This window comes from Quercus robur, chromosome 6 (genome assembly GCF_932294415.1).
Source record: "Quercus robur chromosome 6, dhQueRobu3.1, whole genome shotgun sequence".
Lineage (NCBI taxonomy): Eukaryota > Viridiplantae > Streptophyta > Magnoliopsida > Fagales > Fagaceae > Quercus > Quercus robur.
The window spans coordinates 33,279,567-33,307,489 of record NC_065539.1 but is presented as its reverse complement, the minus strand read 5'-3'; the positions used below and the strand labels follow the sequence as shown (position 1 = coordinate 33,307,489).

At 36.2% G+C, this 27,923-nt stretch overlaps 1 protein-coding gene across 4 annotated transcripts; it reads right to left on the bottom strand.

The window, feature by feature from the left end:
• Window positions 1-7,241: 7,241 nt before the first annotated feature.
• LOC126688496 (protein BLISTER) lies at window positions 7,242-23,659 on the bottom strand. Of its 4 annotated transcripts, none has more exons than XM_050383203.1 (13): window positions 23,157-23,659; window positions 20,253-20,955; window positions 19,509-20,113; window positions 17,606-17,725; window positions 16,110-16,175; window positions 15,752-15,865; window positions 13,985-14,061; window positions 13,080-13,147; window positions 10,284-10,397; window positions 9,670-9,836; window positions 9,451-9,519; window positions 8,075-8,230; window positions 7,242-7,760 (listed from the first exon to the last, which is right to left on the bottom strand). In XM_050383203.1, the coding sequence occupies exons 1-13, from the start codon at window positions 23,211-23,213 to the stop codon at window positions 7,680-7,682; spliced, it is 2,397 nt and encodes a 798-aa protein (XP_050239160.1). In that variant the 5' UTR covers window positions 23,214-23,659; the 3' UTR covers window positions 7,242-7,679. The 4 variants fall into 4 exon arrangements, with proteins under 4 accessions (XP_050239160.1, XP_050239161.1, XP_050239158.1 ...); XM_050383204.1 differs by having other exon boundaries at window positions 20,283-20,955; XM_050383201.1 differs by having other exon boundaries at window positions 20,226-20,955; window positions 23,157-23,658.
• Window positions 23,660-27,923: the final 4,264 nt, after the last annotated feature.

The following is a 27,923-nucleotide window of genomic DNA, read 5'->3' as shown; positions in this document are numbered from 1 at the left end:
ATAAGAAATTGTGCACAACCATTTAAAAAATAATAAATAAAAACTAGGTTTAAGTTACATCTTCTCTAAGGTTGAAAAAACACTAATGTCAAATTAGTAATCATATTGCATTAACTCTCTTCTACCTTTATCTTTAAATAAATCTCTCCAACCTTATTCTTAAGCAAGAAGTAACTCAAGAGGATGAAATTCAAAGGTAAATTCTCCTCTAGGTAACTTCCACTTAGAGAATAAAACGAACATAAGGCTTGACAATTTTTTTTTTCTTTTTTTTAAGATAAAGGCTGAAGAGAGTTAATGCAGTTTGATTACTAATTTCTAAGACAATTATGATTTGGCATGTATTTTTCCACCCTTAGATTTCATGGAGATCATTGATCAATAAAATGTGTAAGAGTATTCACATCAGTCTCCTCAGATTTTTAGCTAAATTAACCACAAAAAAAAAAAAAAAAAAAACTCTAATTTTTCTAGTTTAGCTAGGATGTTTTATATGCATAAGCATCAGACTCAATACTTAATTTCTTACAAAATAAAAAAATTAAAAATTAAAAAAAAAAAAAAAAAAAAAAATCTCTCCTTTCTCCTTTCTCTCCTCTCAGCATATACAGCCACTACTACACCACAACCAACCACCACTTCTACAAAAACCCAAAAACACTATGCAATCGACCAATTCCAACCACCAAAACATTGCCGCTGCCGCCTCAACCCACAAAACTCATCAACCATCCCACAAAATTAATGTTCTGAATACCGTTTCGAAATCTGTTTTAGTTTGTCAATTAGAATGGAATATTTTGGTACCAGCATATTTCGGCGTACAATTTTCAGAGTTATCGAATGTTTTACAAATTATATAAAATTTTGAATTTAATATAATTTAAAAAAAAAATTTAAACATAATGAGTATATTGTTATTAACTAAAATTTATTAACGGTTTTTTTTTTAATAAAACTAACATTAGGGGTCCTTGTATACAAGGAACCGTCTTGGAAATACACTTTTCCCATTTCTCATCCCCACACACGTGATTTGCACTTCACCCCTAGTAAATTTTTTTTACTTTTGTCATATCACTCACTTACCTCACATTATTTTCTTTCTCATCTTTGATCTCTCTTCTGTCTTTTATTTTTTTTTTTTTTTTCAGACTCTCACACGACTTGCCTCTTCTCCACTAGTCAATTCTTCAGCTATGAGTGCATACAACAACTAATGTTGACGGGTTGGAGAAGAGAGATGCCAAAACGGAGAATCAAAGGGCTCAAGAAAAGACATGTGAGAAAGATGGACCTGACGAAACTCCTTTTGGACCATGGGTTATTGTTGCACGTAAAAGGAAACCCGGAAAAAGAGGAGAAAAAAACTTTGAAACTCCAGCCCAATCCGGTTATGTTGATCATAGCACGGCTGGGCCCATCAGCACATCGAGCCCATCAATGGGTTCTCCTACAGCAGGCCTAGATGCAGGAAAAGATATCAAATCTTCTATAGCTGGCAAAGGGCATGACGTGTCGGTTTTAAAGAACATCTCAAGCCAAGCCAAAACTAGTGGTCGTGCCCTTAAGAGTAAAACCACAGGAAAGAGTCAAAAAGCCTTGTCAACTCAGAAAGGCCAGTCTGGACAGATATTTTCACGCCAAAAACCTTCCTTTGAGTGGAGATCAACTAATTCTAAGCCTTTTAAGGTAAAACCAATTCATAGTTTTGCGATGAAAACTTCGGGAGATTTAAACCCAGAGTCGAGCTTCGAAGGTTTTAAAGCTGGAGGGTCTCAATTGAAGCAACCTTCGCCGGCGGGTCCAACATCAAAACCCATTAATAGTAATCGGGTAGTTAGGGACTCCGTAAGCAAGTTAGAGAAGAGAAGCGGTTACTCTGGGGTTATGAACGGTGATAAGAATCATGAGATGCAACCCCAATCCCGTCAAACTCAAGTGCGGCGACCCCTGTCAGAAAACTCCAACAGCCACTCTTCCAGTGAAGGCAATTCTAGCTGTAATATGGAGACAGAAACTCTTGAAATTCCCAAAGGGTTACTCAAGAGAATTGATCCTTCCCTCCGAGCTGAGAATATGGGGAAGCCAGATGAGGAAGGAGATGAACGTTTCCTGGAGGATCAACTTCAATTGATGGAGAGTAATGGGTCTGGCTTAAATGATGCAGTAGATTTAGCGGAGGCAGGTATGCAAGTCGACCAAGGAGGTGATGTTTCTTTGCCCCCTTGTTAGTTATTCTAATTGTTCCTCCCTTTGTAGTTTAATTATGAATACACTAATTTGGAATTGTCGAGGGGCCCTAAACCCCACTTTTTGTGATGTTGTTAATAATTTGATTCAAATGCATTCCCCTGCTATTATGGTCATTAGTGAGACCAAAGTTAGTGGTGAGAGAGCTAAGAGGATCTCGGATAGAATAAATCTTGATGGGGCAATTTTTGCAAACTCAATTGGCCTATCTGGAGGATTGAGGGTTCTTTGGGATTCTGACCAAGTTGAAGTTGCTGAGCTAGCTTCCACTAAGCAAGAAGTTCATGTAATTTTCACGCCCACAGCGAAGCCTCCCTGGCTTCTCTCAGCCATTTATGCTAGTCCGAGGTATGCTGAGAGACGGCTGCTTTAGGAAAATCTTGAGTCTGTGGCCAACCTTCATTCCATGCCTTAGGCAATAGCAGGTGATTTTAATGAAGTGCTTATGGGGGAAGATAAGTTTGGTGGATGTTCAGTCAACATAAGTAGAGCTCTTCGCTTCCAGGATTGCTTGAACAATTGTAGAATGATTGACATTGGTTATTCGGGGCCTCGCTTTACTTGGTCCAACCATCGCCCACTTTTGCAATTGGTTCAAAAGAGAATAGACAGAGTCTTTGTGAATGCTGAATGGAATTCCCTATTTTCTGAAGCAGTTGTTCTTCATTTGGGAAAAAACTCACTCAGATCATTGCCCTATTAAATTATGTTTTGAGAAAGATGGGGGTCTTCCCTTCCCCAAGCCCATCCGCTTCCAACTTATGTGGCTTTTGGATCCAAGTTTTCCGAGGGTGGTAAGGGAAGCTTGGAATAATTCTCCTTCTCTGCATCAAGCTTTGTCAATTTTCTCTTCCAAGGCGCAAAGCTGGAGCAAAAATCATTTTGGCAACTTATTTCATAGGAAGAGAAGGATCCTAGCCAGACTTAAAGGGATTCAAGTTAGTTTGTCTCTAAGACCTAATGATTTCCTGGTTGATCTGGAAAGGAAGCTGAGATTTGAATATGCTAAGGTGGCAAAAATCAAGGAGGAATTTTGGGCTATGAAGGCTCGGATTCTTTGGTTGGTGGAGGGAGATAGAAATACTTCCTTCTATCATACTTCAACTCTTGTGCGCCGGAAGCGGAATAGAATTATCTGTATGAAGGACAGAATGGGCAATTGGCTAAATGGGGAAACAGAGATTGTAGATTTTATCAAGCAAGGTTTCTTGGATCTCTTCACCTCAGGTCAGGCCAGCTCTTTCCTGGCTGTATGGGACCCCCCCTGTCTGGAAAACTCGCCTTAATACAGAAGCTAATCTCATTCTGAATGCTCCGATCACAGACAGGGAGATCTCTGAGGGTCTTAGGGCACTTAAACCCTTTAAAGCTCCCGGCCTAGACGGTCTCCATGCGGGGTTTTTCCAGCATTTCTGGCTGATTGTTGGTGACTCTGTAAGAGAGGAGGTTAAAGGGGTTTTCTCTTCAGGGGTTATTCCAGACTATATAAACCAAACCCTCATTACCCTCATTCCTAAATGCAGAAGCCCTGAGTCTTTGTCCAACTACCGGCCAATTAGCTTGTGTAATACAATCTACAAGATAGTGACCAAGATTATTGTTAATTGGATCCGTCCCTTTTTGTCTGGTTTAATTTCTCCACTCCAAGTAGCATTTGTCCCAGGAAGGAAGGGCCTAGATAATGCAATTATAGTCCAAGAGTTAATCCACACAATGTCTAAGAAAAAGGGTAGAACAGGTGTTATGGCAATTAAGCTTGACTTAGAGAAGGCTTATGATCGCCTTGAATGGAGTTTCATTAGAGATACTTTGAATCTTTTCAACTTCCCTGATCATTTAATTTCTCTAATCATGAGCTGCGTCTCCACCACCTTTATCTCTATTCTGTTTAATTGAGGGGCATTGGATGCTTTTCAACCTTCAAGAGAGCTTCGTCAAGGTAACCCTCTATCACTTTATCTTTTTATCTTATGTATGGAAGTCCTCGGGGTTTTGATTAAGGGGAAATGTCGAGAGAATCTTTGGAATCCAATTAAAGCTTCTCAAGGGGGTCCAAGTTTCTCACATGTATTCTTTGTTGATGACCTCATGTTGTTCACCAAAGCTGACCGGAAAAATTGTGTTGCCATTAAGGATGTTTTGGACTCCTTTTGTGAGATTTCGGGGCAGAAAATTAGTGGCAAGAAGTCTCGTGTCTTTTTCTCTCCCAATGTAGATCAGAATACAAGGATTGAGCTAGGTGATGTGCTGGGATTTAGGTCTACCCCCTCCCTTGGAAAATACTTGGGTTTTCCCATTAAACATAAAGGTTCTCAACAAGATTTTGGTTTTATTTTGGACCGTATTCAAAGCAAGTTGGTTGGTTGGAAAGCCAACCTTTTATCTCCTGCAGGCAGAGTCGTTCTTACTCAATCGGTCACCTCCACAATTCCTAACTATGTGATGCAATGCATAGCTCTACCTCCTAAAATTTTTCAGGGAATAGATAAGCTGAACAGAAATTTTATCTGGGGTTCATCTGAGAACAAGAAAAAGGTCCATCTCATTGGTTGGAACAAAATCACAAAAGCAAAAGAGGAAGGTGGCCTAAGTATTCAAGCAGCCAAGCCGAAAAATACTGCCCTTCTTGCGAAGCTTAATTGGAGGTTTCACTTGGAAAAATCCTCCTTATGGGTAAGAGTGTTATCAAACAAGTACCGAGCTCATCGTAGAAGTTTTAGAAGCACAACAACCCTTACTTCGTGCTCATCTACTTGGGTTGGTCTTAAAAAAGGCAAGGAAATTTTTTCAAAAGGTTCCAAGTGGATAGCTGGGAAGGATAGCTCCTTATCTCTCTGGTTTGATAAGTGGCTGAACAAAGGTCCTTTGAGAAGTCTGATTTCTGGACCTCTGAACAAAGGTGAAGAAAATCTTAAGGTGATGGATATTGCTAGCTTCCTTGGATGGAGATGGGCGGGATTATCCTTTGATCTCCCTGCCTCAATTCTTTTGGAAATAAAAGCAACCCCTGTCCCTTTCTCAAACCATAGTGAGGATCGGCTCTCTTGGTTCTCCTCTCCCAATGGCGAGTTCAAGTTGAGGGAGGCATATCACCTTGCAAATTTGGTTGGCAACGATACAGCGAATCAAATTTTCAGAGGAGATTGGGTGTGGAAAGTGCAATCCCTTCCGAAGATAAAACATTTTCTCTGGCAATGTTGTCACCAAATCATACCAGTCCGGGCCATTCTTGCAAAGAGAGGTATGGATGTTTCTTTTCTATGTCCTATATGCAATAATGCTCCTAAAACTATTATTTATACCTTAAGAGACTGCCCCATGGCACAAAGGTATTGGAACTCCTTTTCTCCTCTGATCCAAAGAAGCTTATTTTATGATACTAATGTGGTGGAGTGGCTGAAACTTAACTGTCAAAGCTCCAAGTCCAGCAGCTCTTCGAGTATGGAGTGGGGTATACTCTTTCCTTTCACTCTTTGGACTATCTGGCTTCATTGCAACAACACTGTCTTTGGAAGAGCTCGTCTCCAAAAAGATTCCAAAACTGAAGCAGTAGCCAAAGCAGCTGAATTTCTTCACCTAGGAATTAATGGGAAGCTGATTAGAGCTAAAACAAAAATTCAGGTTCGTTGGCACCTTCCTCCTCTTAGCTGGTTCAAGTTGAAAACAGATGGATCTTCATTGGGGAATCCCGGTTTGGCTGGCGGAGGTGGTATAATTCGGAATGATAAGGGAGAATGGGTCAAAGGATTTGCACGAGCTATCAGGTCTACAACAAGTGTTGCTGCAGAACTTTGGTCCCTTCGTGATGGCATTCGCTTGTGTATTACTCTTAAACTTCCAGCGGTTGAAATTGAGCTTGACTCAAAATTGGTTGTGGATCTTATGAAGAAGGAACTAGATCATCCTAATGGTATTGATGTTTTGGTGGCTGATTGTAGGAAGCTTTTGAAAGATATTCCTCAAGTTAGGATTAGACATTGTTATAGAGAGGCGAATAAATGTGCCGACACCCTTGCTAGACGAGGTGCTCTCCTTAGTCAAGATTTTATCATTTTTCTTGCCCCCCCTTCTGATGTAACTCTCCTGCTCAGCCTTGATTCGGCTGGAATGTTGTACAATCGCTTTGTTCCCTCTGTTTTTGAGGCCGGTTAGTTTTGTTAAGGAAGCTTCCTTTTAACCCAAAAAAAAAAAAAAAAAAAATTTAGCCAAGACGGAATAGATGATAGATGGTTTAGTCTTTAAGTGCACCTGTTTATATAACAAAACAGAATACTCTGGCCAAAATGGAAGGAAATTCAAAAATTGTTGGAAACTTTGGCTAGCATTAAGCTTTGCTGAACCAGAAAGACTATGCTCATATTTATACCTGACCTGGAGGATGCCCATCATCATTCCATAACTAGATAGAATCCCCTTTCTGCAGCCTGTACTTCTGAGAAGACCTAACAATACTTCTTGATTGAAAAATTTCCTCTAGCCCAAAAATACTTTATTGTGGAATAGAGCAAACCAGTTATAAGAACGTTTGGGGTGCTTCCCTACTACCAAGTACAGGAACTGAAACCCACTGTCTTAAACAAGTCCTACCCTTTTCAGTTTTCACCTCTCCTGCAACTAGCTTTCTGCTCCATCCAGCTTTCCAAATGCTACCCCAAAGTCCCCAACATTTATCTAACCAATTTCAGCTAATTTCAACTCTTTTAGAGCCTCTGCCTCAATGTTTTACATGTCTAGAGTAATGTTTATTTCATTTTCCTTTCTTTTAAAATCTTGTGCCAGATGTAAGGGGAAAAAATTATTAATCTAAGGGGGGACGGGAAGAAAAGAGGAGTGTAACCGACTCAAAAAACCGCCTGTCATTATTGTATAATCACATCACTCAAATGTCCATCAAGTTGCCAAGGGTAACATGTCTACAAAAATGACATGAAAGAAGTTATCCCTAAAGCATGTGGGTAAATGCACCATAAGCAGAACAATTCTTGAAATGCCAAAATCATATTTGTTTCATTTCTCAGGCTTAAGCCCCAAATTGTTGATCTCAAATACAATAGATATGGCCAGTAATAAACTGAAAAACCACCGATGCACATTACAACCTCTCATATTTGTCTGTACCAACATCTTTCTTTAATTTCATATCCAACAAATGTCCCAGTAACCTTTGATAGAAACATAAAGCAATGATAGCAACAAGGGACATTATTTATTGTCATCAGTCAAACAATTGACAATTGAATTTACCAATTAATGGAAGGCCTCTCAAAACATACCTCATTTCCTTTTATAAAGAATGGCTTTATATTGACTCAAATATACAGACTACTACCTCTGATGTATAACCAAAAACAATGGCTGGTGGGCGGGTGAGGGATGACAAAAACAGAGCTGAAAGGACTTTACCAACAGCTATTCGGACTTGCATATTAAAGAAGCTTGCTGGTTCTTCGTCTTGATGGCCCTCCAGGAAAGAGCTTCATGATCCATCCTAAGACCCTTTCCACCACCTAAAAGATCAAAAAAAAAAAAAATTAAAAGAAAAAATAAATAAATAAATAAGGAGAAACATGAGATTTTAGCTTCCAATTAAAATGCCAGGGAACTGTTCAATAACATATAAAAAGTTACTGCAATGCCAAATTATTTTATATTCCTCTTATTTGTAACAATGCTCTTGTAATATTAAGAGGAAGTTAGCAAGCTCTCAAATATGGATAATAGAGGCCCAAGAATAGAAATAAATAAATAATCATAGGTGCACACACACACAAACTTAACCAGCCAACAGGGTACAAATCAAATTATAGAGAGAGAGAGGTACCTCATCACCCTCATCTGCATATGGTGTGTTCTCATGCATGATACGAGAATCAGGTTGTCTAGTAGGAATATTCTCATTGGCCATACTTTGAGCAGTCAAAAGCTCTAGTCTTTGAGTTTGAGCTTCAAGTTTATGGGACAACTCCTTGTTCAACTCCTTCATTCATGAAAAACAGAAATGATAAGTTTTCAATACACAATATTCAGTTAATACCTAAACAAGACATTGATTTTAGGTATAGGTATGAAAAACTAACTGAATACTTATTCAATAATATAACTTTAAACACATTTTCTACCAGAAAACTTTAAAAACATAAATTATGCCATTTTAAAAGTTGTTTTGAAAATAATGACTTGAAACCTTGAAGGATATGAATTATTTGGCAAAATAGCAATTTGATATATTAAACGAGTATTAGCCAACAACTCTCCCCCCCCCCCCACCCCAAAAAAAAAAAACCACTACTTTTAGCGTGCCACAGCAATCCGTAATCAGGTAACAGATTAATTATGAAATTATTGCATTCACTTTAATTGAAAATAAAGACTCAGGCTTTGAAACCGCACCCCATCTGGGGCCTAATTTAGGTGTGACCAGAACTTGGTAATGACCCTTGATTCTAACTGAGAACAAAAGCGTCGATGATATGGATGACAAAAAAGGATAAGCTTAGCCAATACCAAGCCAATGACAGAAAATGTTTAAATAAGTTGAATTATTATTTAGATATATGTGTATATATATATATATATATATACACAGAGAGAGAGAGAGAGAGAGAGAGAGAGAGAGAGAGAGAGATGTGTGTGTATGATTCCGATAAAAGGGATAAGACAGTAAGGGGTTTTATAAAGTTTGAAAAGAAAGTGGGGTACAGTCATCAAAGGATTAGACAGACACGTACAAGCACAGTGGCACATATTATGTAATGTGTTACATGTATGCGTAATGAATTGATGTGCTCCCCCACATCCTTTCTTCTTGAAAATTCGCCATGTTAACAAACCTTACCCCACCCCCCCCCCCCCCCCCCCCTTTTCCCCATCATGTTCTATTTATATAACCAAGCAACTAATGTTTATTGGACTTCGATAGATTATTGATTTGACTTTGAGACTTACGAGTGTTATACGCATGAACCGTGATTTACATTATTTGTTTCAAAATAAGTTAAATAGCTTCGGGGGGGGGTGGGAGTTTCAAAATAAGTTTAGAGATTTAATCCAGATACACTGCAGTTGTTTTACCAAGTATCCAACAATATGACTACAATCCAGAACATTCTGAAACTTCTATCTGAAGACACCAAAATAACACTCAATACCTAGCAAACAGCAATATATAAATCCAATTAAGATTAAAAATTTATTTACCTTCAGCTTGGAACAATGAGATGACTCGGATGTCAAAGCTTGCATCAATTCCTCTTTCTCCAATGCTACCTGCAGCAAGAAAATCCCATGCTCTTGTTAGGTCTAAACAGATTATTAAAAAAAGATTGACAAAATCCAATGAAAGAACTGGATCTCAAAAACAATCACAAATAACTAGCAAGAAATTGACCATCTCCAAAAATGAGGGTTGGATAATACCTCAGAAATTAGTGCATTGATATTTTGAATCATTCTCATCTGATCAGAAGGAATATTCACAGATGAAAATTCAAGAGTTGACTGCCCATTATCAGGCAGCAATGAAATATTGGAGGCCTCACTTTCAAGAGAAGATGCAGCTTCATGCGTTTCATGGATGGAAGCATCTGTAATATAATTAAATTAAATTAATGTAGGAACGCCCAAAAAGAGAAAACTAAATATCATTTAAAATGAACGGTATTTTAAGAACCAATCTAGAACAGTACCCCATAATCACTAGTATAATTACATAATTTTCTGACATCAAAAATTTGTCAGTGAGGAAAAAGTAATTAGTTGGCATCTACACAAATTATAAACAACTTTAACTGTAACCATTAAGAACAATTCTTGATTTGTAACCTGACCTTACGGGAACCAGAATGGGATGGCAACTAGGCCTGATATAGTTTATTGGTAAGTTACGCACCCAATGGGTCTTAAACTTGATCTCACCCTTCATCACATTATTATGTGAGGAAAAGCCTTTGAGCTAGTGGCTCATTGGCCACCATATTTTTTATTAAGACCATTATTGAAATTTTTTTAAAGCTGCCACAAATTGATCTTACCTAAGTCTTCTGTAGAGGTAGACATATCTCTCTTGATAAGAGGACTGTTGCTAATATCAATAGACTTTGCACTTGTGGAAGCTTTCCGCAGCTTAGACTGCAACAGCTTTTTCTCTGTGTCAGAGAAACAAATTAGAGTCAAACATTGGAAGCATATTTGATATCCACATACGTAATATGTGACAAAGTCAATTTATCTCACCACCAATTTTCAAAGACAAAATAACAAAAACTTGAACAATTTAGTCATGTTTCAGTTATGAGAGTTCTGGAAGTTTGATAAATCAAAAATCAGAAACCTGCACTACTAAGCTTTTGGACCATATAAAAATAATACTAAAAAAAAAAACTGGAATTTCTGCTCCTTGGATTTCAAGACAGTCGGCAGAGCAAGAAATGATACAATAATTGAAGAAAAGTTTCAGATGTTCCATAATTTACAAACAAGCTAAAGCACAAATTCTTAATTGGGTTTTAGTAGTAAAAGCTAAATTTGCCATAAGCCATTGTCACTATCGAATCATCAAAAAAAAAAAAAAAAGTAGTAACAGTTAAATGGGAGTTCAGACACAAAGATTGTAGATTACTGAAATGATCCAATTGCTTCCTTATCATCCCCAACACCCCCTCCCTCCCCCCAGCCCCCTCATTCCCCCAAAAAAGAAGAGCACAAAAGCAAATTATTCTAGGTTTTGTTTGTTCCATGTGTAATAAGGCCACGTTTGGTTTGCTATGTTTTCATCACTCATCACTCAAATTTTGTGGGCCCCACCACTTGGGTTATTGTTTGGTTTGATTTTTGTTCTCAATTCTAATAACTCATTACTCAAAAAATGAAAATGAGTAATGAGTAATGAGATATGAGAGCAACTTTTGGGAGTCTTCAAATTTTAGGAAAGTTAAGTGGCATTTTTGTAATTACTCAACACCAATGGGACCCACTCCATTGTCGTCTCCATCATGCCAGGTGAAATAAATGAGCACCAACGGCTCTTTGGGCAGCAGATGCAGCACTTAACTTGTACTAACACACTGCCTCTATAAAACATCAAACCTATCTCATTTCTTCATATTCTTCACCTAAAACATGACCCTTTCTATTCTCTTTTACCTGATATGAGTTCAAAATTCAAGTCAACCTCCTTTATACAGTAATTACTAGCACGCCAGTTTCTTTGCAGTGAGATGCGTATTAGCACTATTATTTATATCCTTACACTAAGTGACATTCAAAAAGGGTATGGACGTGCAGATGTCTTGACCAAGTTATGAACCTTGAAGTGCTTACATATTTGCATATAAAATACTCATGTTTTCATGGTGTTCTCTTTTTTGTTTATTGAATTCACCCCAATATTACAGATCAGAGAAAACCCATAAACATGTGCATTGATCAAACCCATAAACATGCGTATTGATCAAACCCACAACCATGCTCATCCACTCATAAATCCACAAATTTCTTCCCCCAACACACATAAGACCCAGAAGTAAGAAACCCACCAACCCCTTAAACAAGAGAGAGCGTGAGAGAGGGAAGGAAGAGAGTACCCACTTGAGGAAATCCACACTACAGGGGAGAGAAAAAGGGCTGCCAGTCTAGGGAGAGAGAGAGGCTGCAGATCTTTGGGTTTGGGACAGAAGATTCGATGAGCTATTGTGGGTTTCAATGGCTTCCTCCTTCAGTTCATTTGGGTTTGTTTGCTATTTGAGGTCTGTGGGTTTTGAGCTTCTTCCCTCGTTTCTTCTTTCTTCTGAAAAGTGTAAGAGAGAGAAATGGAAGAGGAGTGTGGGAGAGAGAAGTTCATACGGGTTCTTAAGGCAAGAGGACTATAGCTGTTCTGAACCAATCAAACTAGTGGGCTCCACCATTTTGAGTTAAAGATGTTGGAAATGAAAGCCAAGTTTTGAGCCAAACACAATGGGAGTGAGTTTAGAGAAAAATATGAAATGAGGATATGAGATATCAGTTAGAGTTTTGAGTGAGTAGTGAACCAAACATGGCCTAAATTTTCCAAAAAGTGATTTCCATGTTTTCAGATATTTGATGAAACCTGCTAGTCAACAAAAAAAAAACTATATCATCAACAGAAAATCACACCACCCTTAAACAGAAAATGGTTTACGCTTTTTGAAAGTGTAAACCATTTTCCCTACCAAGCCCACACCCCTTTTGCCACCATCACCTGTCTCCTCCCCTCTGCCATCACCACCATCGCTGCCAAAACCACTACTGCCTCCAGACTTTTTGTGAATTTTTGTTGGTTTTGACATGGATTTTTTATTTTTTATTTTTGATAAGAAAAAAAGAAAATTTTATTGAGAAAAGACTACTTCATGAGCAAAGGACATGAAGGAGCCAAAAAAATTACAAAAGATTATGTATGAAAATACAAGTCTGAAAACGTTGCAATAGAATCACAATGTGCAAAGCCCCATCCATGAGACCAATCAAATAAAGAGCTAAAAAAATTTCTAACAACAGACTCCCGTACACTCCGCATCTTCATATGTACACTGATTTTGTTCCCTTTAAATAGTCCACTTCATACATATGGAAATTTTCAATGCAACCAAATACTAGAAAATTATTTTCAGCGTAACAATCAAAGAACGGAAAACAGATCACTTTTCATGAAAATATTCTCTGCCAAAGAAAACGTTTTATGCTGAAACAAATGAAGCCATATAGGAATGAAGGCCACTCTACCCACCTTTCTGATAAAATAAACTACATATTAAAATCAAAAGATAAATAATAAGAATCTGCACAGAAAAACACAAACACATTCACACCTTCTTGAAGAGCATCAATAGTTGACTGCAAATCCTGGCGATCTTTCTCTAAGCTAGTCATTTTCTTTCTGCAAAATTATTCAGTATAATCGTTATTTCTGGAAACCCATCAAATTTCTTACCACACATGAAGAGGAAAAAAAGTTCCCAAAGCATTAGGAGAAAGAGAGGTCCACTTCAACATTTCAATTGAAATAAATCTATGATTTACCCCCAACTAAGGGTTCAAGGGATACCCCAGTGGTTCCAGCACCTCTTGTGGTCCCTGGGCACTAGGGTTCGAACCCCCACCAAGAGCCCTCCCCCCCCTATTTACCTAAAAATATAAAAAGAAAAATTGGAGATTTACCCCTAACTAAAAAGAAAGACCTTGTGATAGTGTGTTTTATAACTAGCATCAGTTTTAAGTCCCAAAAGCAACTTGCAGTAAGAGCTAAATAAGAGTGTAATACATATTTAAAATATTAAAATAGACACCATTAGCAACAGCCCTCCCTGTAGACACCAAGGTAATGGCCTTCCACATACACAACCAAATAAAACTATCTCCAATTGCCTCCGATCACAATAAGAGCACATCCCAACAACTCTATACCGGATTTCATAAAACTTCTTTTTAAGAATCCCAACAATTCATAAACTAGCACACTTTTTTTCTTATATCTCACTAATTTGTTATTATTCATGAGCATCACAGAATTAGAATTAATTTCTAAATTCATTATTCCCAGAATTTTATGTATATTTAATAAATATTATACCAACATTTCCATGGGTTTGGATAACAGTGTCCATATATGAGAAAGCCAATATAAACAGAGACCATGCAATATTCACAAATATATGTGATGCTGAAATGCATATCGCAGTAATTTGTCTACAGGAAAATTAAAAGTAAAGCATACTTATATGAAGATATTTCTGCTTGTGTGTTCTCCAATTGCCTCCCCAGCTTTAGCTCACTAGATCTTAGTCTGAGTGCCTATATAAATTAAATAGAGAATGATTTTAATGAAATATGGCAGAAGCTCTAAGAAATACTTTCATACCTATTTACAAGAACAAGAAGGATATTGTGGTGCCTTTGGAGGGAGAGGAATAGTAGATGTTTTGAAGATTCTGAGAGATCTATTCCAGACCTCAAGCTTCTCTTTTTTAGAACTTTAAGGGATTGGTTGTTTGCTTTGCAAAATAAATCTTTCCCTTCTTTTATTGTTTTCCTAGACTCTTGCAATTTTTGTATTTGATTTCCTTTCCCTTGTTCACTTCCGGTGCACTAGGGTGTTCCTTTTTTATCAACATATCTTATTACTTGTCAAAAAAAAAGGTTAAGACATGAAACACCAATATCAAAGAATCAATTTGGTTTTATGCCAGGACGATATACCATGGTTTTATGCTGACCCATGGTTTTATGCTGACGTCTTAAGTTTCTTACTTAAGACGTCTAATGAAAGAATATAGAGAGGACTATAAAGATATTCATATAGCTTTTATTGACCTAGAAAAAACATATAATAGGGTCCCTAGAGATGTTATGCGGTGGGTTTTGGAAAAGAAAAGAGTTCCTCTAAAGTAAATAAAATTGATTAAAGATAGGAATGGCTAGTGTGAGAAAAGTGGATGCATCACAAGTGAGTTTCCTATCACTGTAGGTCTGTATCAAGGATTATCATTAATTCCATACCTTTTTGGACTAATGATGGATAAGCTCACTAAATCGATTCAAGAGGAAGTCCCTTGGTTTTTGCAGATGACATGGTTTTGGTGAATGAAAGTATGAAACTAGAAGTGGAGTTAGTCTCAAGTTAGAAATTTGGCAGGACACTTTAAAATCTAAAGACTCTCAATTAAGTAGGACTAAACAGGATACTTGAAATGTAAGTTTAGCAAAATTAGAAATAGAGATGAAGGGACTGTAACACTGGATAGTGAAGAGATCCTGAAGAGCGAGATTTTTCAATAGCTTGGATTAATAATTCATAAGTATGGAGAAATTGAAAAGGATGTGAATCCTAGGATAAATGCAGGGTGGTTGAAGTGGAGAGGGTGGATGAAGTTGAGAAGCGCAACAAAAGGTTTGTGCAATTGTAGAATACCCATTATTCTACTAAGTTGAAGGGAAAATTTTATAAGACTGATAAGACCAACTATGCTCTATGGTATTGACTGTTGAGCTATTAAGAATCAACATATTCATAAAATAAATGTAACTAAAATGAGAATGTTAAGATGGATAAGTGGAAATACACAAAAAGATGGGATTCAAAATGAGAAAATTTTCTTCAATAGTATCTCCTATTGATGAAAAGATAAGAGAGAGTCGTTTGAGATGGTTTGGTCATGTTCAGAGGAGAGCGATTAATGCACTAGAAAGAAAGAGTTTCAATTTGATAAAATAAAAAGGAAAGGAAGACCAAAAATAACATTAGTAGAAGTAGTAAAAAAGAACATGTCAATTAAGGAAGTAATAGTGAATATGACTTCGGATAGAATAGAATGGCGAAAAAGAAAACATGTGGCTGACTCTGACTAATCTATTGAAGATCCATGGCTGACCCAAAAATTTTAGGACTAAAGCTTGGTTGTTGTTGTATAAATACTGCATGGAATGACATTTTCTTCATGAAAAGCAATAGCAAAAACCTAAACATACCAATAAATTTTAATACCTTCTCCTCTAAACCAATAACTTCAGAGGCCAGTAACTTGGCACGTTCATCCGCGGCATTGCATTCTAGTTGCGCATTTGCATATTCAATTTTGACCGAATCAAGTTCCACCTGCTGACATCAAAGGTCAAAGGTTACACATAGCAACAAACGCACAAGGCAGATGAACTATAAAGATAATTGAACAGGTTTTAAACAATTTGAAAGCACAGTAGCCTCACAAACATCAAAAAGCAGGAAACAAGAAAGCTTGTATCCAATAATAATGCAATCAAATAGCTGTTCCATGTCAGATTTGAGTAAGCAGCTGAACAACTAGAAGTAACAGGCAGCAAATTACTGAGAAATTGATACTAACCAGTTGGGCCTTAATTTCCTCCTGTAAATTTTCCATGTCAGATTTGAGTTGGTTGACGACACCTCTCTGAATAGAATATAAATGGAGAAACAGATGGATTAGAATTAAAATTTGGTACTATATCTGAAATCCAGGGCCTGTCAGAAACTTTGGAGAATAATAATTTTCAATCAAAAATATGGATCAGCCAGGATCACATGGAAGTATTATAGATAGTCAGACAGGACCTTGATGCCAACCCCCCCCCCCCCCCATTAAATGAATAGGTAGTCAACTAATTAAACAAGCTTACTACCAACTGGCAAAGTTTTTTGTCAGCAACTACTTTGCTATCAGCAGTATCATCATATTGGATATATTATAATGCTGTTACGTCACTAAATTTCTATTACAATGATATTACAGAGCTAAACTTCTTTCTTTGAGGATATTTTTTTAATCTCTGCCTAATATATACATCAAACATGGAATATGTACTATCGCACTTTGTTAATATATACGTAATGAAGTTTTATTGAAGACTTCATGTTCACAATGATGAACACAAAGTATCTTAAAAATTTACAAAAAAATCAAACAGAGGATCTAAAAGAGTTTTGGAACTCAAAGATGGAAGTACAATGCATAAAACCCCAAGCCCAAAACTAATCAAACAATGTGCAGATCAACAAAAATTGCAATTGATCAAGAGATCTCTCATTATCCTCAAACGTAAGACTATTCCATTCCTTCCACATCAAGCATGCCAACACAAGATTCCATGTATCCAAGGAATGTTTCCCAAACCAAATAATAGAGTTGCTATGGTTGATGGCATCACCCACTGAATCTCAAACATCTTAAAAACTTCACTCCACAAAAACTTAGAAACATCACAATGCAGCAATAGATAGTTCACCATTTCCCTGCTACACTAATGCTAGCCAACTAATGAGAAACCCCTCTTGACTACGTCATCAATTGTAAGAGAAAAGAACGACACCCTCTTTGGAGCCTTAATTCTCCATAGTCCATATACTCTTCCAAGAGAAAGAAAGAGCATTGATGTCAAAAAACAGCCTAAAAGTAATGAGTATGTACTATCACACATGCATTGTAAATATGATTTTGCACTTTCACGTAAGTTGCTGCACATGCATTTTCTGCAAACGCCTCTGTTATTTACCTAAAAAGAGACAGGAAATTTTTTTAACACAATTCTGAAATGAAAAGAAACTTTGAAAATCTTTTTTTGAAATAAGTAGAAACTTTGAAAATCTAAAACCACAATGTGCCACATCAATTAATAAAAAAATAAATAATGAGTTTCATCTTCCCATCAGGGAGTATCATTATCCAAATCAAATAACACATATATCTTGTGTTTATGATATGAATGCAAAAGAGAGAACAGAACATAGAACAGAGATTAGCAATGATAGCAGAGATGATGCTGTCACATACAAATTTAACAAGCATGGCATAATTCCACAATAATCATAAATTCAAAAGCCAACCTGTTGATTGTAACTATCTGTCATGGAGGAATTTTCAGCAGCTAAGGACTCTGCTAGAGCTCGTGAAGCCTCGAGAGCTCGTTGCAAAGAGAATTTCTCTTGTGTCAAATCTTCAATATGCTGAATAGCATGAAAAAGCATGTCACAAAACTAATTATAACAAGGCAACAAGCTTGCAAGGTGACATCACTGGATCATTTGATACATACAAAGTTTAGATTATCAACATAAATAGCAGGCAAAAAAAATTAAGCATTATTTTAAACATAAAGAGTATTACGATGAAATATTCATCTCAAAGGTTTTAATCAAGAGTTTAAAGAGCCTTGGGTGCATACTTAACTTTCAGTTTCCAGCAAGCTGATGTTTGTAATCAGAAAATGGCAGTATATCACGTATTTAACCACCCTCTCACAGGAAAAACTCTCCAAATCACTATAATGTGCTCAGGGCTGATACCCATGGATAATAATCAAGTTGAATGATTATTCAGAACCTTCTGCCTTAGATTTTTTTTTTTTTTTTTTTTTTGTTTATTGGCAAGTTACACACACACCCAAGACCTTACCCTCCACCTAGCACTTATATGGGAGGATCTAATTGAGCTAAATTGGCAACCTTCTGCCTTAAAATTTTGCCAGTTTTGTAGTAAAAAATTCATAATCTATTCTCTGAACAACAAGAAAGTCCTCTAAAGAAGTGGCAAAGTGGTAGCCACCATCCCCTTAGTGTTTCATCTTTCTTACTTTCTATTTTACAAACCTTTTTTGCTAAATACAACTCAAGAACCACTATGGTATTGAACCTGTGGTCTCATGAAACACTTAGGAGAAGAATTGCCATTTGGTCCAAAGACAAACCTAGGTGTCTCATCTTCACTGTTTAGGGTAATTATAAGTAGCCAGCTTCTGGAAAGAGTGGAAAAGAGGACAATTAATTAGAACGAGAAGCATTAAATTATAATTTTTTGGCTTGTAAAACTTGCCGAGTTCTCCTAGTTTTTTGTTTAACATAACTCATGGGTTGTGAACTTCTCAGAAAAAAACTTTGGCTTGTAAAACTCACAAGGTTCCCCAAGATTTTTTTCCCCTCGTAGTAAGTAATAAATGTATTAAAAGAAGAAATAGGATTACAGATTATCCCCATAAACATGGGACGCATATAGGTCCTAGAAATTACAATTTCAAATTTAAATAATCACCAAAAAAATTAAAAGAAAAAAAAAAGATTCTGTAGGAAGTTATTGAATCCTTTTTTTTAATAGGAAGTTATTGAATCTTAGCACGACCCAATTAGCACCACTCATAGCACCACCAAACAACCCTTTCTACCAAAAACATTGAGCACTCCAGGATTCCTCTAGAATTACTTTTAATACACATGGTGGTTATCCCTCTAGTAATGAAGTATGATAATTGGTTACTTCCAAAAATAGACCATAAAATTAAGTTTCAAACCCCAAATACAACATAATTTATTGAAAAATGGTCCAGTGCATCAAAAGTTTAAATTACACAGCTCAAATATTGATTATGAACAGCTATTCATTCTAATGGCCGTGGACCCACTCCCCAATGCACATCTATGTTGTTACAATCCCAAAGGGTTTGTGTTAATATAAAATATATAGCAAAATTCACCTATTTACGTGGGATTTCAAAATAAAAAGGGCAACCACTTCCCATAAATCACTTGAAACGCTTCACATGATCTTGAGACCCTCAATAAATATATATTTGATTGATTAAGGAACTTATCAATCCAGGTAGCATAATTAACTTCAAAATGTCAACACTAGTGCTTTAAATGTCTGAATCAGATAATATAAAAGTAAACATTAAAAATAAAAATAAAAAAACCAGACGCAAGGTTATGAAAATGCAACAATAGAAAATATGGGTACCTGTTCCAAAGCAGCAAAATCTTCATTTTGTTTAGCTGAATAAAACTCTTGTTTTCTATCAATTCTATTCTCATTAGTATTCGGTCTCAGCAAGTCTCCCTCATTGCTAGAATAATCTGAAAAATTCATGGAGTGTTCGACACTAGGGCCATTAGAAGTTTTCAGCATTGGATAAGGCCCCATAGTTTCAGTCTCTACCAATGGCTTTTGAAAAGGAGATGATCCTAAAACATCCGTGCTGTTTGTAATTAAACTACTGGACATAAATGACTCCTGAGGTTCGGTACGTTGAAAGAGAGTCCCTGAAGAAGCTCTAGGCACATTAAGAGAATCAAGAAAAGATGGACGAGATCTCCTAGTAGTTTCAGGTGTGACTGAGTATAGTGGAACATGATTGGAGGAGCTTCTGAAATCAGAACTTAAACCTGTGCCTTCCCATGCTTGCACAGCTGAATTGTTTACGCTAGGCAAAGAACCAGCTGAGCTACTAAGTTTTCTTTCCCCGTAATCGGAAATCATAGAATCATTTACATGTGCAATTCCATTCAGATGCTGCCAAGCTTCAGGAGCAGACCCTCTTAGATTAGTAGCTGGTGGAATAGAGTCTACAATGAAAAAAACCCAAAGACATATAAGGTGAGTTGCTGTGCGTGTGCACTGTATGCACATATTAGTAGATGAAAACACTAGTAATAAAAATTCAAATATTCAAACTACCATCATAATATGAGGATGTATGAGTACCGATCAGCATGCTGGCATCACTGGGGTTACCTTGTGGCAGAGTACCACCAGAATTCTGAGGTGAGATTTTTGCAGTAGAAACGTGAGAATAACTATGATTTGTAACTCTAGATTGCATCAAATAACTGTTATTATCTGTTGACTGGGATTCATCCATCCGATGAAAACTAGATTGGGTAGCAGCAGTATTATCAAAATCTTGACTTGCTTGTGGGCGTAGAAAAATAGACTGATCATTTGTCTCATAAGGAAGTCTACCTTGCACTCCAGTATATATTCCAAACTCATTATTCGGCCCTTCCATTTCATGTCTGTAACTAACATCCCTAGATCCAGCAAACCCTGAAGCATCGTATCTCTGAAATTCTTGATTATCTGCATGTTTTTGCACACTATCTGTAGAATATGCATTATAATCTTTCATTGAATACAGAGAACTTGCAAATGTATCATTTGACAAATTTTTTTCATTTTTAATGGGAAAATCAATTGCTTTATTGTCAATGTCAGTCACTGGAGCAGAGGATCCCATAACAATTGTGCCAGGTTCATCAGATGTACCAGCTCCATTGGAATCTGTAAGTCGTACAGGGTCAGTTTCTGCAGGCTGTTTCTCATGGAGGCTAACATCAGAAGCATGAGTTTGGCTAGTGGAAGACTTCTTCGCTCGCTCTGCCGCTTTTTTCTTACGGAACTCCTCTAGCTGCAAGATAAGTAAAGAGAACATGTAACTTTTGACAAACAAAAAAGAAGTTCAAGTCTGATATTTAAGATTGTGATTCAAATTAAAGGAAAATAATCTAAAGATATTTGTGAAAATAAAAAATCCATAAACAGGTATATTGTACAAAATATGTCTCACAATGTGCTTAACATTGAATCAATCTCAAAAAAATTGAAGCATTCTTATTCTTCATATGCATCAATCTTAAGTTAATAGTATTTCAAAATCTGGAATGTAAACATAACAATAATAATGAAAAAAAAATTAAGTATTAGATCTTGATGAATATTTCCCTATTTTCTTCAATATCATTCAAATATAGTTCAGGTCCTCAAGGTGAATTCCTTGAAAGAACTCAATCAATTCTTTCTTATCACAATACCATCTCTTACACAATGATGCCTATCACTGTCTCCCAGGCTCATGGTCATTTTTTTATATGCCTATCATCTCGATGCAGTAAGCAACTCTATTTCAGAAGCAGGCCATTATCCCTTTTATTGATTCGTGTAATAGATTCAATCTTATTCCAGAAAAGTAAATATTCAATCAAAAATCTCCGACACATGGCAGTGTCCCTCTATCTTACACTTAGGTGCCTTTGATCAGCAATAACCATCCAATATAATTTACCTCTTCACCCACCCTAACCCTAATTGAACACAATAACTCAAAAAAAGACTTTAAATGTACAACTGGTACCACCAATAAAGAACACTATAGACCCTCTTAATTTTTCTACTCATGTCTCCATATAATAGGTTATTAATTTTTTGTAAGTAAGATAAACCATTAAAAAGCTGTCAAGAGGGATATCTATATCAACTTTGTTATAAGCCATTGTCTATCCCTACAATGATTAAAATCCATGCTCATTTATTATAAACAAACAAACATTTCAACCAAACAACATCAATCTTAGGCTTTGTTTGGATGAGCTTATTTTCACCAAAAAAGAGAATGTGCAACTTTTTAAAACATCACCTTTTTCAAGGTACAGCTGTACTTTTACACTAATAAAAAATATGCTAAATAAGCTCATCAAAACGCACACTTAATCCTAGTCCAACAGCAATGGCCTTCCAAAACTGGACTGTTTGTATAAAGAATAGTTAATACCAAAATAAGAGAAGGACAAGTTTGAATATGTTAAAATCTCTACTGAATTCAAGATTAAACTATAATCCTAACACACAAATTATAGCATAGTTGTCTCTCCAGTTCCAAACTCAAAATCCATTTCAAAGATGAAAAGCAACAAAAGGTAATTTTTTATTGTAAGTTACACATGCATCCAATTAGTTTTGAACCAACGTCTCACCCTCCACCCATTCTTTATTGGGAGGAGGAAGTGCCATTTGAACCAAAACTCATTGGCAACTTTAAAATAAAAAAAAAAAAACCCATTCTAACAAATTAATTTACATGCAACATTTAATTTAGAGTAAATACATGTGGCCAACCTTGTGGTATGTTGAGGATCCATAGCCGACCCCAAAATTTTGAGACTAATTACCACCCCATGCTATGCCCTTAAAACATGAAAGACCCTGTGGGTTTGGTTTGCAACACCTAACACTCATGTGCTTAGATACGTTAATTAGTTTGGGTAACTTCAATAGAATTTGATGATATCTCAAGTGCCAGCATCACCTACATTGAAAAGCATCAATAGGTAATTTTGGCATTTTCGAATCTAAGCATTGGAGAGCAAAGTGATACAAACCATACCAAAGGATACTTCAGGGTTTTTTTTCCTTAAAAAAAAAAATCTTCAGCTGCTTGAAATGCATACAAAAGCAGCTATAGAGAGAAAGCGCCAGAGTTGATTACGCATAAATTGAAGAAAAAAAAAAAAAAAAGAGCTTTGCTTCTAAGCTCACTCAATAAGGTCGATTACAGAGTACCAGAAATCAAAGTCATCTTGATCTCAACGGGTTATAACGTCTTGGATCGTGTAGATTAGTAACCTCTAAAGCATTCACACACAACAATTCTTGTTGCCCATTACCATTATTCAACAAATAAAGACAAGCACACTAAAACTCATGCACAGATTCATATAAAATATATATACATAGAGCAATTGACACAAAGATGAAATTTCAACACCAAGCAATAAACCCAACATGAAAATGTACCTAAACTATTCAAAATAAAATAAAAATAAAAAAACGTACCCGTCGCTTTCCAGCTTCCAATTGCTCCTGTTTCTTTAGCGCCTGAGCCGAGGCCATTTGCGGAGTCCTAAATTCTAAGCCGCAATTCTCATCGCCTCCACATTTCCTTCAGCTAATACAAACCCTAATCGCACAGCGCCGACACATCAGCTCTCAAAAAGCTTTCATCAAAAACCAACCCCAGAGATTGCTGTACAACTCGAATCCAAGCAATTGGAAACGATTAGTTAAATAAATTGGGAATGATCAACGGTCGGTGCGTAACGGTCAGAATATTTTCAAAAATTCGAAAGGAAATTTTATAAAGTACAACGAAAACCCTAATCTATAAACATGGAGGGACGGAGGGAGGGATTGTCCGATCTGATCGGAGAGAAGGAGAGCTGTCTGTGTAAAAATCCTTTGGTTCTTTCTAGCAGATCTCCTCGCTTTCTCTCTCCTCTCTCTCTCTTGCCGTGCGTTTTTCAATTTTTGAGTTTTTTTTTTTTGTTTTTTTGTTTTTTGAGTTTTTTTTTTTTTTTGAATTTTTTTTGGTGGGTGATAAGTGATACCATTACCTGGCGTTACATTCCAGTGACGTGTGGAGGATTTGACAATTGTTTTTTTGATTTTTGATTTTTGATTTCTCTGTGCACTTGTCGTTAGGTAATTGAAGTTGGTTGCGTATAGGAGCATCACATACACGTGACAAATTTTTTTTTTTTTTTTTGATGGCGACACATGTGACAATTGATAATGAACGCAACACAAAGTGAATGATGGTCAACTTGGGTTTTGGGCATTGGACTAAAATGAATCCCACTTAAGTTTAGAAGTATTTTTTAAGAAGGCAAATGTTAATAAGTTAAAATAATATGGGTCTCACTTAGTAAAAAAAAAAATTAATAAATAAATGGTATAAAGTTGACCCTAAAATCTATATAGTTGACAAAATGCTGACCTAAAGACAATAATTATGACACAAAGTGCAAAAATTTTGGCATAAAATTTGATGTTAGCCCTTTAACACAACCTTTTTAAGAGAAGCATTATACCTTTTCTCGTTATTCTTAAACTTCATTCGGGTCCCTTACTCCCGTAAGCTTGGGCTCAACAAGTAGGGTATTATCATAATCACACTTAGTGGAAGACGCCAACTTAGATCCCCTTCCTACCCATTTTTTGTTCATTAAAAAAAAAAAAAAAGGTTTTGATTTTCCTTATTTTGATTTTTTTTTCTTTGTTATATAATAATTCGTATAATGCATGAAAATATTTAACCTAATAGAAAATTTTTTTTTTTCTCTTTTTTATTTTTTGTCTAAATATGAAAAAAAAAAATTGCTCAGAGATGTATCAATTGAGTTACAAAACTCTTGACTCTAAATATAAAATTTAATAATTAATAATAATAATTACAATTAGGATTACATCCTTCGGAACTTCTTGAAGCCAAACCTAAAGCTCATAAATGTTGTGGACACCACACTCTATTTGAGACAAATAAATTTGTTTCATGTAATTCCTTATTTTTCCATGTTGAAAATGCAATTTTTAGATTTTCAAGACTTAAATTGATATTTTAGTAAACAAATTGAGGCTAGACAGAATACGATATCGACATATGCAATTTTATCTCTTAGCTAAAAATGAGCAATGTTATTGCTACTGTCTATACCAAAAACCGATTGGTGTCTTGGTCTGATGATAAAGAGCTATTATCAGTAGCGGATGCCATAGTTTGAAACTCTTTCAAAAAAAAAAAATGAACCATCTAAACATTAACGAGAAATACTAAAATCTTAATAACCTAAACTCAAATTCTCAAATTTCAACTAAAGACCAAAACTTAAATTTCTCAACAACCACAAATCATTCAAAGACACAATAAAATTCAAAAATGAATTGAGCAATCAAAAAACAAAACCATGAATCAAGAAGAAAATTCTCAAACCCAAACTCAAATTATCCGCAAAATTTTAAAAAAAAAATATATATATATATATATATACATACATACATACATACATGTGTGTGTATATTCTTCAAAAGCTACTTCATTTCATGTAAAACATTTGCAAGCTGCTTTCTATGCTAAGAGTAGAACCTTGCATCAAAATTTAAATAAAGAAAAATTAACCTCAAACTAAAAATTTCCCTAATTCCAAATTCCTGCAATAATTAACATAGTCAACATTATCCATATAAGATCTTCAAACTCAAATTTCAAAATTTGCTTGGATGTTTGATTTGGTTTTGTTCTTGGAGTCAATTATACATTTTGGGTTAGGTTGGGTTTATTTTTGGTTAGGGGAAGGGATTTTGATTTGGGAGAAAATCATATTTAGAGGAATTTAGACAACATTGTTTGATTTGGGAGAAACTCTAGTCATTTTAAAGGGAAAAAGAAAGGTTTTCTTTTTGGTCTTTTAAGTGAAAAATGAAAAAAAAGAAGAGGCTTTTTAAGGAGTTAAAGCATTCAAATAAGCCTCAGCACATATTTAGTCAAATTTGGTCTTAAAAACTCACTTTTGCTTCTTTAACAAACTTAAATTCACATACATGTAGCTTAATGTTTATCACTCTATTTATTGACATATTATATTTTCTCTCTCCTCATACATTTTTTTTTTTTTTTTGGATTTCTCCTTCCCCAATTTGGGACCTCTCAAATCAACAAAATGACCCCAATTAAAACACAAACTTAGACTAGCCAAAAGTTCCACAAGCAAATTCAAACTCAGATCAAGTACAAACTATAACAAACAAAACCCTAACCATCTAAGTGAATTAGCTATCTCAGTAAAACAAACTCAAACCCATAACATATATAGCGCAACCAGCGATTTCGGTGACTTGGTGTTCTCAAAGACTCAACTACTGCGTGGATTGTAGGTTTCAATTAACTCAACTGGTAAAGTCTCTGACAGTTGAATAAGAAATCTGAGGTTTAATCCTCGTTTACACCAAAAACTGATCAGTGTCTTGATTTGATGATAAAAAACTATTATTGGGAGCGGACGCCACAGGTTGAAACTATCTCAAAAAACAAACCACTGTGTGGATCAGTGTATTTATAAATATCAACTATTTACTGTGTGGATAAGTGGATTAGGAAAAAAATGGAGCTCAAGAGCTACCACCAATTTATGTGAAATGTGGATCAGTGTATAATTGTATGAGAGAGAGAGAGAGAGAGAGAGAGAGAGAGAGAGAGAGAGAGAGAAGGGATGGCAATGGGGCGGGGTGGGTCTGAAGGATGGGGTCTTTGCCCTTGCCCCGTATGGTTTTGTCTTACCCCATCCTCGACCCACCCCGTATGAGGGGGGAATTTTTTTTACCTCATCCCCACCCCTTGGGGCCTCCATAAAGCCCCACCCCACCCCGTAAAACTCTACTTCTTGTCAATTTGCCCACAACTATTACAATTGTTTTTAATAAAACATGTTTCGTTGATAAAAATATACTTGAAATTACAAATAAAATTATCCTATCAAATCAAACTAATTTTTAGTACAAATTGAATAATATTATTAAAGAGTTTATCAAGACAATATCACAACAAAAACAAAAATCTCATAGTACAAAATCAATAATTCAATAGTATAAAAATTTGTTTATGATGATGTACGAAAATCGTCAGTGAGTTGATGGCTCCTAATCGCATTAATGGGTACCTGAAGAAGGGGAATACAGGAACCAAAAAGAAGGCACTGTTGTGGTACCGGTGAAAGACCCTTTGAAGGTTATGTTAGTGAATGGGAAATATCTAAGAACTCTATAGTGAGAGAGTTAGGGATTTTCTGTGTACTCTAGAAAGGAAGAAAACTGTTGCTTATATAGTGGTAGGGAAAAGCCTTAGATTCCAAGAATAGGGGGGTTTTCCTAATGGGGAGAAGGTGGCGTTAATGCTATTGAGATCTTGGATACTCTCCATTTTGGGAATGTGAAAATTGTGTGGTAGGATCTTTGTGTGTGATGTGCAAGATGTTTCCATGTATGAATGTGTGTGGTCCACGTAAGGCCACATAGGACCCATCGTTATGCCTCTCCGCCAATTAGGGGGTCCTTCTATTGGTCTGGCAAGGAAGCACACCCATCAGCTTCATCTTCGATCTACTCTCATGGCCATCGGTTTCAAATGAAGCTGACGGTTTCTATGTGGCCGACGGTTCCTTCTGAGCCCATTGGCCATTTCCTTGACGGGTTTCATTTGTCCACAAGTCCTAACTTTGTTACCAAAAATACCCTTATCAGCTGCCCCTTACTTTGTGGTCCCATCAGATATGACTGACGGGTCTCGAAGTAATAAGGGTTTTTATGAGCATTAATTGCCTTATTGAAGAGATTATCATTAATGGGGTAGGTAGCTCTTAAAATGAATGCTAGGTGACATGTGGCACCTGTTGATTGGCCTCATTTCTAATCAGAAGCATCACTTCGTATACAGTGCTCCTTCGTTCTATAAATAGTTCTTCCTCCCTCAGTTGTTTTCTTTTGCTTTACTTTCGCCTCTTAAGAGTTGTGATCCCAAGCTGACCTTAAGTTGTTCCGTCACTACATTCATCCATCGTCTTGACCAGCGTGCAATCCGTCGTTCGGATTAATGAGCGATCGTCGACTCTTTTCATAAGTCTCCTTCTCTTAATCTCATTTCTTTGCCTTTCTAGCTGGTCATCATTTTTTAGAGACCCGTCGAATAGGTTCTTAGAATACATATGTCACTTGTAGGTGAATAAATGTTAGGTGATAGTAAAGTAACAAGTGAACAGTCGTCGTCAGTCCATG